This window comes from Pongo pygmaeus, chromosome 17 (genome assembly GCF_028885625.2).
Source record: "Pongo pygmaeus isolate AG05252 chromosome 17, NHGRI_mPonPyg2-v2.0_pri, whole genome shotgun sequence".
NCBI lineage: Eukaryota > Metazoa > Chordata > Mammalia > Primates > Hominidae > Pongo > Pongo pygmaeus.
Window position 1 is genome coordinate 25,222,574 of NC_072390.2, and position 18,242 is coordinate 25,240,815.

General features: G+C 36.9%; 1 protein-coding gene across 2 annotated transcripts in view; it reads right to left on the reverse strand.

Moving 5' to 3' along the window:
- Positions 1–2,538: 2,538 nt before the first annotated feature.
- VAPA (VAMP associated protein A) overlaps positions 2,539–18,242 on the reverse strand; it is a 40,899-nt gene continuing 25,195 nt past the window's right edge. The window contains exons 5-7 of one of the 2 annotated variants that reach the window (XM_054460259.2): positions 12,273–12,407; positions 6,783–6,956; positions 2,539–3,310 (exon numbers count right to left, since the gene is read on the reverse strand). In XM_054460259.2, coding sequence (XP_054316234.1) covers positions 3,152–3,310; positions 6,783–6,956; positions 12,273–12,407 — 468 coding nt within the window. In that variant the 3' untranslated portion in view covers positions 2,539–3,151. The remainder of the gene's footprint in view (positions 3,311–6,782; positions 6,957–12,272; positions 12,408–18,242) is intronic. The other variant, XM_054460260.2, reaches the window with a different exon arrangement.

An 18,242-nucleotide genomic window follows, 5' to 3' on the forward strand; every position in this document is an offset into this window, starting at 1 on the left:
AGTATTTAAGAGTATTATTTTTCTTGGCTAGGTGCGGCAGCTCACACCTGTAATCCCAGCACTTTGGGAGGCCGAGGCAGGCGGATTCAGGAGTTTGAGCCCAGCCTGACCAACATGGTGAAACCTTGTCTCTACTAAAAATACAAAAATTAGCCAGGCTTGTTGGCTCACACCTGTAATCCCAGCTACTCAGGCGGCTGAGCCATGAGAATCACTTGAACCCAGGAGGCGGAAGCTGCAGTGAGGTGAGATCGCACCACTGCCCTCCAGCCTGGGCAACAAAGCAAGACTCTGTCTCAAAAAAAAAAAAAAAAAAAAGAGAGAGAGAATTACTTTTCTTTGATTGGAATTTCTGAATTTCATATATTTTTCTTCCAAGTGTCATTTTTTTTTAAGGGAACATACCACACACTCAGAACATAATTTCTTAGTTTCTTGTAAATACAAGAATGGGGGAAGTTAAGGTACATTAGTTATAGAACGAAGGAAACTAGTGCATTCAGTGCCACATATGAACTTAAGGCCTTAGTTACTTGATTGTAATTTCAGTATTAGCAACAGTGTATTTCCCTCATGCTTACATACACAAGTAAGCAGGCAGACAAAGCAAAAACTTCTAAACATGTAAGGAATGAAGACAAACGATTTAATCTCTATATTATCATATTATCAGTCAATTAATACAGTTGGACTTTCAAACTATAACTGTTGGTAGTAAAATAATCTGATCACATTTCATACAGCAATTAAAAATAACAGAAACAGAGTCTCACCTATACAATCAGAGCATCTCCTGATATGAACAACTGTTAAGCCCACATACATTTTAAAGATGCTACCCGGACTACAATCTATCTCAAAAGCAACCATGGCATAATGCATTTTATAAAATGCCTACCTAAAAATACATTGTATTTTGTAATGTTTATTTATTACCAATGTGGGAGGCATGTCTAGCCTAAACACTATAACCAAACTATTCAACAGTAAGCCGGTAGTAGTCTTATGATAAGAAATTTCACATATACTTGTTATTATAAATAGCATTTTATGTTCATTATTTCAGCCATCTCTCAAATTAAGACAATTTTCAACAGTTACCAGAAGACACTGAGCTAGTGTCAACAGACCAGATTTCTAGTTCCAGCTCTGCCTCTACCTACCTGTGAGACACGGGGAAAGTTCTCTTAACCTTCGTTAAGGCCTCAGATTTCTCAACCATAGAACAAATGGGCTGAACAAAATGAATTCTAAAGAGCATTCCCATAAAACGGGATTTGGCTAAATTTTCAAGAACTTAATTTCTTTAAAAAAAGATAGCTATGAGATACCAAACTTGGTATTTATCACCAGTAATATTGATTATATAATAAGAGCTTTAAGCCAAGGAATTACTGATTCTGCATTTATGGGGTGAAAATATAAGACTATTTTTAGCATGCTTTTCCAGTTACCAGAAAAGGGGAAGGGGGGATTTTTACAAAGACAGTAAAGCATACAGCAATGGCAGTAAAGTATGCAGCATAGCATGCTAGTAATGGATAGGCATTACTTGTGTTTCCTTTTAGGAACTTTTGCACACAAGAGGTTTTATAAAAGATACCACAGCACACAGTAACACAATATATGTGTGATCTGACAAATTCAAAACACAGTTGAAATGAAAAGGCAACCAAAATACTTCAGCAGAATATTTCACTCTTCTATAAAATGTGTACACAGACCTGGGCCTAAAATACTTCACTGCACCACATCCAGTTCTAAAATCCAATTTCCTTTTCAGGTAGAGCGCATCTTTTAAAAAAAATAGCCAACACCTATGTTTAAGAATAAAAATTCACTTGTACTAGACCGCATGTAGCTAAAAACTGGATCTATTTTCTGATTCCAAAATTTTCTATCCTAATATGAATAAATGAAGAATAGGACAAACCTAAGTGCAGGAAAGTATCAAACCCTGTAACACATACTTATACTGAAAATGTGTTTCACATGGTTAACATTTGCAAAGGCTAAAATCATTTTTCATAAAGAAAATTCCATAGGCTTGCTCAGTATTACCAAACTTCCATAATGAACATTATTTTGAGTGCCGAATTGGGCACGAAAAAACACCTACTTTTAACTATTATGAAATATTATTATGAAAAGTAGTAAGACTTATTAGGCTGGTTAAAAAGTACTTTAAAAACAAAGAGAGTTAAATCTTCCTTGAGAACTTACTCTCAGAACTTAAGAATGGGGTAAATCAGATGGAGCACAGCCATGCTGTACACATCAACTCACTGAAATCACATAACTTCCATTCTCATGGACCTTATTTTCTATTATCTTGAAAACAAACTGATTATAATCTCCCAAAATACCAGTAGTACCTTAAAATTTAATCAACTCCTTTCCTTAACAGAATTAGGACTTTCAATTAAAAATACTGTAATATCCAAGAGGGTTTCAATGCAAGAGAAACCTTTGCATCATAATTTCAAGTGACCATATATAGTGGAGTCCCCTCTAATAACACGACAGACACAAACAAGCTATCGAGCAAGAATCTGTTAACAGTTTTATTTTTTTTTATGTTAAATACCATGGGACAGGATTGTAAGGATGAAAAACTCAGTCAACAACTGCCTCACAAGGGATAAGAAAAATTCTGCCATGATATTAGCAAAGGTAAAGGAGGAAAAATTTACACTGTAAGAGGCACCATTTCCCCAAGGAATACCTCTTGGCATTTCCTGAATGAGTGGGATTAGCAATCTAAATAAATCATATTTCAAGAGGTAACAGCAACAGATAAAATTTAAAGGGATTATTAAAATAACATTTACAAGACTCTGAACAATTCTTGAACTCTTATTAAAACCACAAAGAAAGAACAATTCTTTATTTATGAATTTCATAAAGGACTGAATGTGCAACTGACATCTGCTAGTGATGATCTGGTAATATACAATTTGTCCAGTAGCCGAACAGTTTGTTTTTATTGTGTTTTCTAACCGTAAGAGATCATTAAAGGCAAAGCCTATATGACGCTGTACACACAAAAAAATGGTCACCGCGGGCCATACTACCAATGAAATGGTAGGTAAACAAATCTTTTTCTGGTCAAGAGAAAAAAAAAAAGAAACAGCACTCTGCATGCTTCACTCTACAAGATGAATTTCCCTAGAAAGAATCCAATGAAAATGGCTGCAATTACAACAAGAAGTGAAGGAAGAGGACTGGTGACATTATCTCTGAAGGATGCAGTTGAGGTTGATCCAGGTTTATCCGAATGTGCTACCTTTCTGAGCCTTAAACCTTCATCCTAGAAAAAAAACACACACATAAAAGGTTTTTAAAAACAAGCATACTAAGGAGACTACTGGAGCTAAAAATCTATAGGGACAGAAAGTAGATCAGTGGTTGCCTATGGCTGGGGACGGAAACAGGGATTAACTGCTAACCACATAAGGAAACTTTCCGGGGGTGATGGACATTCTAAAACTGAACTATAGTGACCGTTGCAAAGTTCTATGTATCAGTGAATTGTACACTCACAGTGGGTGTCTCCATGGGATATAAATTATACCTCAATAACACTGATTTTTTAAAACTGGAGCTGAGAAATGTATTCCTAAAAAACAAAAGTTAGATAGGCTATATTTACCTTTTTTTGAAATTCCACTAAAAATATAATTAAAGAAGAGTACTTCCAAGGTGGCCCATGGTATTTAAAATCAGTTACATCTGTCCTAGCCCAATCAGCCAAAAACTACCTAGACCTGTAGTCTGCCAGCTGGGTTTAATGACCCACTGCAACTAAGGAACCGGAACAGCAGAGGCACAAGAGGGTACTCTTGCCGGAAACAGAGATATGGTATCACAGAATTTGGGGGAAGGAAACAGTTTAGCGTGAAATTTAAGTAACAGTGTTTTTATACGCTCAAAGCAAAGCAGAGGGCTGTGTGTAAAGTGGTAGCACCAGGTCTCGACTGCAAAGCAGAGAAAGAATACTGTTTCTTCAGAAACTACAAATTTAGATGAGAAATGTACATAGGAAACCCTTATCTGAAGCTCTGCACCTGGACTGGAAACTGAGGGTGCTTCTCTGCGTCAAAATGACTTAGATCCTCCAGTCAAGAGTAGGCTGCTTCATTCTTGCTGATATGGCTTCACACAGCACTATGTCTTTACAGCAGAAGGTTTCTCAGAAGAAAGCAGAAGTCACTCCAAGCAGGAGGTTGTTATGACACTGTGTGCAATGTGAACCCCGGGAAAAATACTAATACCTGTTAACTACACAGTTGTCTTTATCTGTGTCTGTTAACCAATCTGATAAATGGCAGGACAGTTTTTTACTTTTTTCAGTGCAAGGCAATATTTTCTCCCATGATTCTTTTATTGTGCTTATAAATGAACACTAACTAAAAGAGTACACCTAACGGCACAGTTTTATTTGCATTACTGGATTTTCTGGAGTTGGGTTTTTTTGGTCTCATGCTAATTAGTCCTATATAAACAGTAATTCTCAGTTTCAGCTACACATCACAAACATCTACAGAACTTTTAATACTCCTGTGATTCTGATTCATTAGGTCTGGGGAGGGCCTGGTCAACTGTAACTTTTTAAAGCTCACTAGGTGATTCACATGCAGTGTGAATTAAGAACCATAGGGCTAGGGGAACTAAAAGGGATAGTGAACAGACAGGAACAAGAAAGTTAACCTGGCAAAAAATGATGATGGGCCTGTGTATAGGGTCTGAAATTCTGTAAGCCAGTGGGTCTTCAAGGGCTTTTTTTTTTTCTTTTTGAGATGATGTTTTGCTCGTCACCCAGGCTGGAGTGCAATGGCGTGATCTTGCTCACTGCAACCTCTGTCTCCTGGGTTCAAGTGATTCTCCTGCCTCAGCCTCCCAAGTAGCTGGGATTACAGGCACCCGCCACCACATCCGGATAATTTTTGTATTTTTAATAGAGACGGGGTTTCACCACATTGGCCAGGCTGGTCTGGAACTCCTGACCTCAGGTGATCCACACGCCTCGGCCTCCCAAAGTGCTGGGATTACAGGTGTGAGCCACCACGCCCAGCCCAGTTTTTTTGTTTTACTTTTCCAACAGCAGAATCATCTCTCAAATAAAATCTCATACAGAACATTAGCATAAAAAGAGTAGAAACCAGGAATAAAGTCTCTCTCACCTACTTCCCTGGTTCATTTTTCCTATTTTCCAGCCCTGCCCCACCTATGTCATTCTCACTGTTTCCTCTTCTCCCCTCCCTGCCAGAGGTAAACAGTGGCTTTTGAAAGAAATCTATTGAGCACCCTAAGGAGCACATCTTTATCAAAGAACAGAACTATGGAAGTCATGGCAGATAAAGTAAAAGTAACCAACAAAATCCTTTAAAAGATCCATGGCGTGTAGGTGTGAAATAAAGATATTCTTTCCGCTACCCAGACAAGTGCTTGGAAGCAGACAGGCACCCCTCGAGGGGGTACTATGAAATATCAAGCATGAAGAGACACAAAAATTCACTTTAAAAAGCATTTCAGCAAAGGAGTTCACAGATCGACTTAAAACACAGCGCCTTTAGAGTGTAGTTCCTACATACACCTAACAAAAGGAATAATCAAATAACTCCCATCATTTAGCTTATTTTAGTTACATACATTTTTGTATCATCTACTTTGCTGCAAAGAGCTTCAAACAAAGCCTCAAGAGCAACGTACAGGTATTTAGGTCTTGAAACAAGTAATTACTTGTCAAAGACAAATTATTCATAAATTTCAGACATATTCAAATCAGTCCTCCTTCGCCATCCATTTATTCAATCAAATACATGAATGACTACCACATGCATGTATGGTAAATGCAGAGATAAATGACACACTGCCCTTGCCCCCGAGGCAATTACTGCCCACGGAGAAAGGCCTCCTAACAAGTAAGAGCAGTAGAAGGCGATCAGCATAGCGGAGGCACAAAGCAGACACGACAAATCGATTTTTTTTTTTTCTTTTGGGGAGGATCCCAGCAAAGGCTATATACTGTAGTAGCAAAACATCAATGTGTGTATGTGCTGTGTCGGGAAGGACAGGGTTCCAGGCCTTTCCAGTCACAGTGAAGAGCTTACACTAAAGCAAAAGAGGGGTGATAAACAGATGCTTCTCCAGCATACTCCAGCCCAATGCTGCCCACGCAAATACAATGTGAGCTTCAAATGTGAGCCCCGTACGTAACGTTAAATTTTCCAATAGTACATTTAAAAAGTAAAAAGAAATGGGTAAAATTCATTTTAATAATATATTTGATTCAACCCAATATACCCAAACTACTATTTCAGTATGTAACCATTAAAAAAAAAAGATTTTACCTTTTTCTGTACTAACTCTTCAACATCAGTATTTTACACTCAACAGCACAGCTCAATTTGAACAAATCCCATTTCAAGTGCTCAACAGCCCTAGGTGACTAATGGCTATGATGTGGGACAACACAATCCTAGGCAGTTCAGTATGACTAGGGCACAAAATGGGAAGGACATGAGAAACAAGAATAGAAGCTGGCAATGGTGCAGGCCAGATCACAAATAATTAGAATGTGTGCTAAGGTAAGGAACTTGCAGCAATGAGAAAACATGGGAAGACTGTTAAAAGAGGAGTAGGGTGGGGAGCAAAGGCACTGGGGAAAAGAAGAACTAACCAAGGAAAAATTTAAAACCTAATTGCTAAAATGGCCTAATAACACTCACATGTCCTATACCTTCATTTCAATCAATTTATTTTCAACCAACAGAACTTACTCTCAGGTGTCGATTTTCTTCTGATAGCTTCATCATTTCTCCCTGAAGTCTTTTACACTCTTCCATTAGTTTCCTTGTTTCGGTATCATTAAGTGAAACACTGTGTGGTTTTGGCATAGGTCCATCTTGTTTAGATGCATTCAGTGGAACAGCTTTGCTAGGTTCCATGTCATTCTGCATTATAAAGATATTGGGAATTTTTTAACCAACCAAATCTCTTTACAGGTTTTAAACAAATAACAATATAAATTCTACATCTTTGTTTATGAAAAACTCTTTAAAAGGCCGAAATCAGTACATGTCAGCAGTCATATTAGTCTAAACAACCAGCCCACTCCCTCTATTCCCATAATCCCTGGCACGTACCTCTACCATAGCATTTTATTATGTATCTTAATAATTATTGTTCAAGTTCCTTCCTGTAATACTTCAAAGGCTGAGAGAGCAAGAGCCATCTCTCTTTGTATTTACCCCTAAAACCAGCACTTTGGTCAAGAGTAGGTATTCAATGAAAGTATGCTGAATGACGTCAACAAAATCCATTGAAGGTCATTTTCCGTGCTCTGGTTCTGCAATTCAAATAAGGTTCTGGGGGCTAGGGGGATATTATCGTAATCATTCCAATAAAATCAGAAACTACCTAAGAAAAAACATGTCCAAAAAGAGCTAACTTCTATTAATTTATCATCTTTAGTAATGCTGTTTGCTTTAATTCACGTGATTCAACATCACAGTAGCACTTAGCATGCTTTGAAGACTATGAGCCCCAAAATCTTAATCCTCACCAACATTGAACCATTTGAAGCTAGTGTTGAAGGCCTGGAGATAAACATCTATGACAGCACCTACGTATTCTTCAGCCTGTTGTCTAAAGTACCCCAACATCCTTTACTCCAACAGCATTTATGTCACCACACATCGTAGCAGTATTAGTGTAACAAGCTTTTTTCATTTTAATTAAATTTACTTGCTTTAAAATAATTTTAGGTAAAATCTGCTTTATTCAGCTATAAACTAACAAAAACATTTACAAAATCAACTTTATGGCATTCCACAATACTCATTTTATAAGATTTATCAGAGGCTGCACACATACCACACCATCCCAGCTGCCAATTTTATATTAAGTATAAACAGATTGTTCAAAGGGCAAACTTGTTATTCTTATGAAGGGGATGTGATTTGATTAGTATGCCTAAATCCATGTAAAATCTATTTAAAAATGAAAATTTATAATGAAGCTCTAATGAACAACAGTATGTATGTGACCTGTCCGCAGATTCTTCCATTTTTCTTCAAGCTTCCCAGTTAAGAAACGTTTTAAAGAAGCCTACTTCAATTCTTTCTCTGAGTTTTTCTCTTGCTAGCTTTTTTGTTCTTCACCCCAATTTCTCCCACCCCAACCAATCTAATAACAGCCACCCCTATTATTAAAAAACTGTTTCAGATATATTTTACCCTGCCAATACTTATTCTTTTCCTTAATAGTAGTTAGAACTCATTTCAAAATGATTTTCAGTGTGGTCAAATTCTAACCTAGCACAAATCCAACTTCTGATAATGAGGTTGGCACACTGACTTCCTCTATAAAGGAGGTGGCAATGGCCACCAATATGGCAATAGAAGAACTTTCAGGTTTTGGTTAAGAATTGGGAAAAAGTATCATACTCATACCAGAAAACTGACAAAAAACTTAACAGGATGAAGCAGGGCACCATGTCTGATGTCTGTAATCCCAACACTTTGGGAGGCCGAGATGGGTGGCCTGCTTGGGCCCAAGAGTTCAAGAACAGCCTGAGCAACAGAGGGAGACCCTGTCTCTACAAAAAACAATTTTAAAAATTAGCCAGGCATGGTGGTGTGCACCTGTAATCTGAGCTACTCATGAGACTGAGGTGGCTTGAGCCCAGGAAGTGGAGGTTACAATGAGACGAGATCATGCCACTGCACTCCAGCCCAGGTGAGAGTGAGACCCTGTCTCCAAAAGGGGGAAAAAAAAGATATACATGGGGTCAACACCAAAGAGAAAAAAACTAAAAGAATCATCAAGCTTGACAACTGATTATTTTTAAATTCTTTACATTGCATAAAATGTTAAATTATGGAGTGAAGGGAAAAAGTCATTTCCCACAATCTTGTCAAATTAACAAAACTATTATTTATATTACTTTATTAAATGACATCATTAAATATTCCATTCTATGCCTTGCCAAAATTAAACATTTCACTTTTGTTAAGCATTTGATGGGCAGCTTTCCATTCTTTCAAATTTTAAATAACATGTCCATAAGAAGACATTCCATAAAAAGATAACTAGATTGGAACTAGATTTAGATTTTTCTAATTCTAATAGAATTAGACTTGGAATTAGATTAGAATTTATCTAAGCAAATAGAATTAGATTTTTCTTTTTTGTTGAATTTCTCTTAAAAATGTTATACTGCTTTTGTAACAAAAAGGAGAAGAAATGATAACCAATATGTGGAGCATAAAGAGAATAGAATGCAAAGAATACAGTGAAGCCAAAACACACTTCAAAAGTGTGCCCAATAAGTTATATCACATACTACCTAGGCCCCTTACAAACCAGTCAACATACATAACAGGTGCAAGAAAATCTAATTTATTTACATATACATACGCTACATATGTATATGTTATGCTACACATGTATATGTAATGGGGGAAGTGTGATGGGAGGGTGGGGTTTGAGTCATGCACGGAGTGACAATCTGAAGAGCCTGATGGAAAAAATTAAGCCGGTGTAACTTTTAAGTATATGCTTCCATCCAGGACCTCTATTAGTGAGGTTTGGCTCCAATAAAACAGCTTGTTTCTTGAGAGCTGCTTCAAACTGGTCGAGAAAGAGAAGACTGGTTGTTCTGAGAACCATGAAACAAGCAAACCAGAGGGATTCAACATGCTGTGACTCTTAGTAAATTGATGAATAGTAACCTTATATTTAACACTGCAATTCAGAATAAGCTGGAAGGTCAAGGTATGTATCAACTAAAACAATAAACCAATCTTGTCCAGTTTCCACTATATTATTTAGCCTATCTGCAGTAATCCTCCATCAATGTGTTGTCCAGTCATGCACTGTATAATGATGTTTTGGTCAACAATGATTCGTACATATGATAGTGTTCCCATACAATTATAATGGCACTGAAAACTTCCTATTACCTAGTGAGGTCTTATCACAATACATTATTCCCATGTTTGTGGTGATGCTGATGTAAATATACATACTGTACTCCAATCATATAAAAGCAATGCACATATGATTTATGTACAATACAGAACACTTGGCAATAAATGACTATGTTACAGGTTTATGTATTTACTGTGTTATGCTTTTTATCATTTATTTTAGAGTGTACTCCTTCTACTTATGAAAACAAAAAGTTAACTCTAAGTCAGACTCCGGCAGGACCTTCAGGAGGCATTCCAGAAGGCACTGTTATCATAGGAGATGTCAGCTCCATGTGTGTTACTATCCCTGAAGACATTCCAGTGAGACAGGATGTGGAGGTGGAAGGCAGTGACACTGATGATCCCGCCCCCGTGTAGGCCTAGGCTAATGTGTGTGCTGTGTCTTAGTCTTAACAAAAGAAGTTTTTTAAAAAATCTTATTTAAAAAATAGAAAAAAGCGAAAAAGGACATTAAAAAGATATTTTTATCTATACACTGTGCTTGTGCTTTAAGTTATGTCAAAAAATTTAATTTTACAGTTTACGAAGTTACAGATAGCTAAGATTAAAGAAAAAAATTTTAATAAATGTAGCTTAAGTGTACAGTGTTTATAAAGTCTACAGTGTACAGTAATGTCCTAGGCCTTCCCATTCACTCACCACTCATTCATTGACGCACCCAAAACAACTTCCAGTTCTGTAAGATCCATTCACAGTAGGTGCCCTACACAGGTATACAATTTTATCTCTTATGCCATATTTTTGCTGCGCCTTTTCTGTGTATAGTCACGGGTGTCCAATCTTCTGGCTTCTCTGGGCCTCACTGGAAGAAAAATTGTCTTGGGCCACACATAAAATACACTAACAATAGCTAATGAGTTATTAAAAAAAAAAAAATCACACAAAAAAAACTCATAGTATTTTAAGAAAGTTTATGTATTTGAGGTGGGCCGGATTCAAAGCCATCCTGGGCCACGTGTGGGCCGCAGGCTGCAGGTTGAATAAGCTCAGTGCAGATTGTTTCAATACACAAATACCATTGTAGTATAGCCACAGGCTATACAAGTCTGTAGCCTAGAAGCAACAGGCAATACCATATATAGGTTTTCATAAGTACACTCTATGATGTTTACACAACACATCACCTAACAACGCATTTCTCAATATATATCCCCATCCTTAAGAGATGCATGACTATACTTCTGTATTCTTTTTTAACCATCAGAATTTCAGTTCTAATATTCCAAGTATTTTTACTAGGGGTTAATCAGAAAAAGAGGGAACTAGGAATTGGAAATACAAGAAAAAGTTTGCAAAGAAGCCTTGGGAAGAACAAAGCAGATAAAGGACATAAACGTGGGGCTACATTCTTACAACTAACAGGAGTGATGGATAAAAACGCACATAAAGGGAGTTAAAAGGCTAAAGTCAAGAGTACTGTCATAAACCGAGAGAGGCAGAATTAAGGTCTTAACCTATGAATTAAGAGACAGGATTTAAGTAACAAGGTTACCTGAAATTTTTTTTTCCCACTCTAAACAGCCAATTTACTGTTTCTTTAGGATCATGATTCCCAGAAGTAAATAATTCCCAATCACAAAAACAAAAAAGTATTAAACATTTAGATAATTTTTTTAAAGCCTTAGTATGCATATCATCTGCAAAACCAAATCAAAGTATAAACAATCTGTTAAAACTGTGGGGTTGCCACATGTGGTGGCTGACGCCTATAATCCCAGGACTTTGGGAGGCCAAGGCAGGTGGATTACCTGAGGTCAGGAGTTTAATGAAACCAGCCTGGCCAACATGGTGAAACCCCATCTCTACCAAAAAAATACAAAAATTAGCCAGGCATAGTAGCACATGCCTGTACTCCCAGCTACTCAGGAGGCTGAGGTGGGAGAATCGCTTGAACTGGGGAGGCAGAGGTTGCAGTGAGCTGAAATTGTGCCAGGCACTCCAGCCTGGGTGACAGAGCGAGACTCCATCTCAAAAAAAAAAGAGTATATTCCCCAAATCTCAAAGGAAAAACAATTACAGCAACTTCATAATGTTCACACTTATACTGTCCTGCTCACTACTCAGATTTTAGTTAAGTTCAGAAGTTTTTTAGAAAAGAATAGTTTGTGTGCATGATTTTTAAGTGCTTTGTAGTATTATTGTAATTTTAGGCATAGTTCAATTCTATCTACTTCATACAACACACTCACAATACCACTTAACTGCTAGATATCTACATTAACTTAACCATTAACAGTAGTAGACTCCTAAGTCTGTTAGCTCCCTATAACAAACCTTCTGTTTCTCCTGTTTCAACACACTGAATCCCCTGGGGTCATCCTTCGTGTGATAACTGGCAGGTGTTGCAACTGTGTTGTTGATGCTGCTCACTGAAGCGACAGTTGGAGCATTCCCTGGTGGAGTTATACCCTGAGATGGCATGGGAAACATATTCTCAGATTCTCACCAAACTCTGATTTCTTCTGCATGATATTGGGAATGACTGACACAGAAAGCATTAGGCTCTAAACATTAACACTTTATAAAAACACATTAATGCATAAGAAACAATACTAATAATAGTTATGTTAAAGCAAAAGTACAGTTTCTGAACTCGCTTTTTATATTTCCCAAACAAAATTAGTTATAATCTACTTGCATTACGTGCACCTATTAAATGTACATACTTTATTAAAATTTATGCCAGCCTTACATTGTTTTAAAATGAATAGTATCTAATTCTTTGTGGCTTTTAATGTTTTTTACTAATTAATAATTGTCAATAATCTGAAAAACAAGCACTTTTATGTCTTATCTTTGATAACACTCAATCTGAACAATTTCATAAACCTCTCTTGTACTTAAAGCCTATCCCCCAATACACTCACTCTCTCACACACATCCCAGGCCAATTAACACACTTAAAGACTCATATAACCATTAAGTCCACAGTTATCTTTCTTTCTTTTCAAATTCCTTTAATAGAAGTAATACTGTATCATACAAACAGGTGGGAAAGGGATTCCCTAACTATACTTACTGATATCCCATTTGTTCTCTGTCTCAACAGAAAACAATGTATATTCAACCATAAAATGTCTTTATAAGACCCCTGAAATCCCTGTTCTTTACAGCCCCTCAGTCTTCATTTAAAAAAATCAGTATTTTTTTCTAGAAAATATGTCACCTTCAAGGCCGGGTGCGGTGGCTCACGCTTGTAATCCCAGCACTTTGGGAGGCCGAGGCGGGCGGATCACGAGGTCAGGAGATCGAGACCACGGTGAAACCCTGTCTCTACTAAAAATACAAAAACTTAGCTGGGCGTGGTGGCGGGCACCTATAGTCCCAGCTACTCGGAGAGGCTGAGGCAGGAGAATGGCACGAACCCGGGAGGCGAAGCTTACAGTGAGCCGAGATCGCGCCACTGCACTCCAGCCTGTGTGACAGAGCCAGACACTGTCTCAAAAAAAAAAAAAAAAGGAAATATGTCACCTTCAAATGTCAGATGGAGGACATAAATGAAATGCAATACATTTAAGAAATTTAGAAAATGTCAGAGTTAAGGCCTCAAAAATTTTTTAGAAGTGAACACAAAGAACTGAATAGGTCATAAAACTTCAAAAATAATAAAACCACATTTGATCCTTAAAAAATAACCACTACCACTAATTAGACACTACGTATATACAGAGCTGACAATCCAAACAGAGCTAATAATTCAAAGAACCCTATTTTGTACAACAGCGCTTTCGTATCATGTGCCTCCAGCTGTCAACAATACAGGGAACAGGCTGAATGGCTTTCAGTACTAGCACTGACAACAACTCAACTGAAGACACTAGTGGCCATTAACAAAATGAAATGTATTGGCACACACCTGCTGATCCCGAGGACTAGGGTAATGACACATCTTACTGTGCTTAAGGATGGTATTTGCTTATGCTTGTTATCCAGGAAAAAATATTGAGTCCTTTTGTTCTAAAATAAAAGGGTTCCTAAGTTTCCTGGGGCACTTTATCTATGATCCAAATCAGAAGGCTATTTCCCAAAAAGTAGCCCATACTTTAGTGATGGTTCAAATAAATGAGAATTGTTTTATCACAAATAAATGATTTATTTAAACTATAAAAATAAAAACATGGACTCAGCCACTGTGCTTCTAAAGCTGGCTCCATTTTTTACCCTATAAGATGACCACAAAACTTCAATCATTTCGTTACTTATATATTCAGTATCAAGGTCCTAAAAAGTCTAAAGAAATCAACAAAATAACATCATACTCTTTTTTCATGTGTTCCAAACATGTAAACACCCAAGAATTAACAGCATCCATAAAAAGATCAAAATCCTCCAACAAGTGGGGTATACGTATACAACATACTTGATATGGTTTGGATCTGTGTCCCCCAGCAAATCCCATGACAAATTGTAATCTCCAGTGTTGGTGGTGGAACCTGGTGGGAAGCGACTGGATCATGAGGATGGGTCCTTCATGAATGGTTTAGCACCATCCCCATGATACTGTTCTCATGATAAGAGTTCTCATGAGATCTAGTTGTTCAAAAGAGTGTAGCACTGCCCCTTCGCTCTCTCTTGCTCCTGTTCCCACCATGTGAGGCATCTGCTCCCCCTTTGCCCTCCACCATGACTGGAAGTTTCCTGAGGCCTCCTCAGAAGCAGAAGCCGCCCTGCTTCCTGTACAGCCTGCAGAACTGTGAGCCAATTAAACCTCTTTTCTTTATAAATTACCCAGTCTCAGGTATTTCTTTATATCAATGTGAGAATAGACTAATACAGTACTTAAATACCAGCATACTTCTGCAAAGAGACAGGAAGGGGGGCTGGGGAAGTGAGGGAGTGAGGTTAAGACACACTAAAAAAAAATCAGAGTTCAAGACTTGTTATCTCTACAATATTTGAGGAGAGTGCATCAACAATTGTGATAGCTATTGCAGAATCTGCTTTGAACACTAACCAAATTTTTCTAAGTTGGCTACCAAAAATGAAATTTTGATCAACTCTTTAAAATAAATGTGACCCATAAAAATGGTTCTTATCTGAGGTGATAGGTTAATTAGCTTGACTGTGGTGATCATTTAATAATGTATGCATATATTGAAACAAAAAATAAAGGTGTAAGGAACCCCTATGAACTTGTCCACTGCTCTAAACAATAAATAAAGCTGAATAAAATACAAATGCCATCCACAGAGTTCTATGTTAAATCCTAAGTTGTTACCAGCAACGCAGTTAAAAACTAAACTGATTTTGCTTAAGTTAACATACTTTTTACAACATACTAATAAACTAAAAGAATAACGGGTCGAAAGATCTCAAAGAATTCTCTATATCACAATCATAACTATAAGACAAAAAGTATATTTTCTACTCTATACTTTTAAAAAATACATCACCAACAGTTTTCAAACCATTTTTGTTAACCTTGCACATTTAGAAATGTATTTTCTTTGGATAAGGGAGTGTCATTTCAGCAACTGTGTAAGTCAGGATTCAGCGTCATACAGCATTTTATCAATTCATCTGAAGTAAATTAACAAACTGTATCTATGCATCACACTATCCAATAATGCCCTAATTTCCAAAGAGCCAAATTTCATGCTAAACAAAGAAAAGGAATATTAACTACTAATTTTATCTAGATACTAGAAAGAAACCAACATGTCAAAGATACTTTTTTTAACCAGTTTTATCAACTTCATCTACAGAAAATATTGACCTAGAAACAGCAGGATACAATTATCAATAGGGTCTTACTACCACATGAATAAAATATTAAGAAAGAGGTGTTTTGTTTATCTTTAGATAGATATAAAAGGTTTTATCCTTAATTGTTAGAAACAAAAACTTCTTATATATTTTGTACTATCATAAGACTTCAGATTTGGTACCTAAAGATTTCATACTTTCTGTAAAAGATGAGATGCAACATTAAACTGATTAACTTGAAAGTCACATAATCAACTAACAACCCAGATGGAGTTGGGTCTGTGCCAGGTTGCACTGAGTTTAAACACATTTCTCAGTAAGTAACATTTCTTGTACACTCTGCAGGTTAGTTAATACTACAACAGTGAGTTTAGGCAGGAACAGTATTTCCCAAAGTATATTTTTTCAGAACATCAGATATTTCCTAATTATGTTATTTTAAATAAAAAAAAAATACTGAGTTAAATATATTTCTTTACCGTTACGTTTTCTCAGAGCCTTTAATAGGCAAATACACAATGTGATTCCTCTTGGAGACATTTATAGTATTTTTCCAAGCTCACCTGACTACAGAACGCTTCCAACCTAATACACTGGGAAATACTGCCTTATAAAAACACAATTGTGTTTTAGCCTCTCTTTAACATACACATTAATCAATTAAGGCCACTTCCAGCCTAAATAGTATAAACACAATTTTTGCAAGTTTGAATTACATAAATTTGAAATGGTGATATATTACAATCTTTAAGTCTCATTTTATGTGTAAAACTTGAAATGTAAATTATAAACACTCAAAAACATCCATCAAAAAGCATAATGACAAGGCCAGTGAGCCATCAAAGTCATAAGTTATATTTATGTATTGCTATATTGAAACACCACTTCAGCTGGTTCATAGAAGTACCTGCCCATTCTTCTCAGGATCAGTATTGAATTTTGCACATTTTGAATTACCCAACATAATCCAACCATAAAATGCAATCATTACCCCAAGAAATAAAAGGATTCACATCATCCTATATGTTGCTGACACAGTTTTATCATTAAAATTTTACCATTTGAAGAAGCACCTTCAAATGAAAAATGGGCCTCCACTCTTACCTTGGTCAAAAAAATGAATAGAAAGTTTGATAAAATTAAAAATCAATTTTGTCACAGGTACCCGGTAGATTGTAGTCCTGAAATACCATCTCCCACTGAAATGGCCCTGAGCTTCTTTCCAGGTCTGGACCTGGAAAAATCTTGCCACATTAGACAAGAAAATTACCAAAAACTATGAGGGTCAAACAAACTCAAGAACCAATTTGAAAAGTCTCCTTACCAGGCAATTTGAGCACCAATAATAATAATTAACTACCAAGAGTTAAAACTCAAATATGTTTAAATTCATGAGTTTTATCAATATAGAAGCAAGCAGGGAAGAAAGAAAGGATGGAAGGTGGAAAATCAACTGTACTTCACGAGGTGGGATGCTTATAAACCAACTCATTTTTTAACGCCTTTAAAGAGAAACTTTGGCATTTGTTCTGCCTTTTTAAACTTTACCACTGAATAACCAAATATTACATAAGCACAAGTTTCTCCTTACACAAGTATTGTAAGTAGTGTATGAAGTAGGAATGACAAGAGTATGACCATCAGACAATCTTAAATGAATTAACAGACCTAGGCCATACTGTCTCAATCTCAACTTTACTGACATTTTAAGCCAGATTATTCTTTGTTGTGGAGGCTGTTCTGTGCATCACAGGAAGTTGAAAGGCAACCCTGGCCTCTGCCCACTGAACAGGTTACCTGTAGCACCCTTACCTACCTCTCAGTTGTGAAAACCAAAAATGTTTCCAAGCACAGTCCCCAGAGGAGCCAATCGATTGCCCCTGGATGAGAACCACTCATTTCAAACTTTTGATCACAGGAAATACCAGGGACAGGGAAAAAAGGTTAAATGGCACCACAAGGATGGAATCAGCAAAATCAATTCTGTGGGAAAGTCTATAGGCAAACCTAGTTTAATAATAAAAACATTCAATAATTTGCAAAAAAAAAAAAAAAAAAGAGAGAGAGAGATAGAGGAAACATAACAAACTAAGAGATTTAAGAAACATATCATCCAACAGAAGTATTTGGACTTGGCCAGGCGCGGTGGCTCACACCTGTAATCCCAGCACTTTGGGAGGCCAAGGCAGGTGGATCACCTGAGGTCAGGAGCTTGAGACCAGCCTGGCAAAAATCCCATCTCTACAAAAAATACAAAAATTAGCCAGGCGTGCACCTGTAATCCCAGCTACTAGAGAGGCTGAGGCAGGAGAATTGCTTGAACCCGGGAGGCAGAGGTTGCAGTGAGCCAAGATTGTGCCACTGCACTCCAGCCTGAGCAACAGAGCAAGACTCCGTCTCAAAAAAAAAAAAAAAAAAAAAAAGAACTATTTGGACTTTATTTTCATCTAATTCAAACACACTGCAGAAAAAAAAAATTTTAATGACATTCGTGACAAGTTTTAATGCTGTCTGGACAGCTTGATATTAAGGATATAC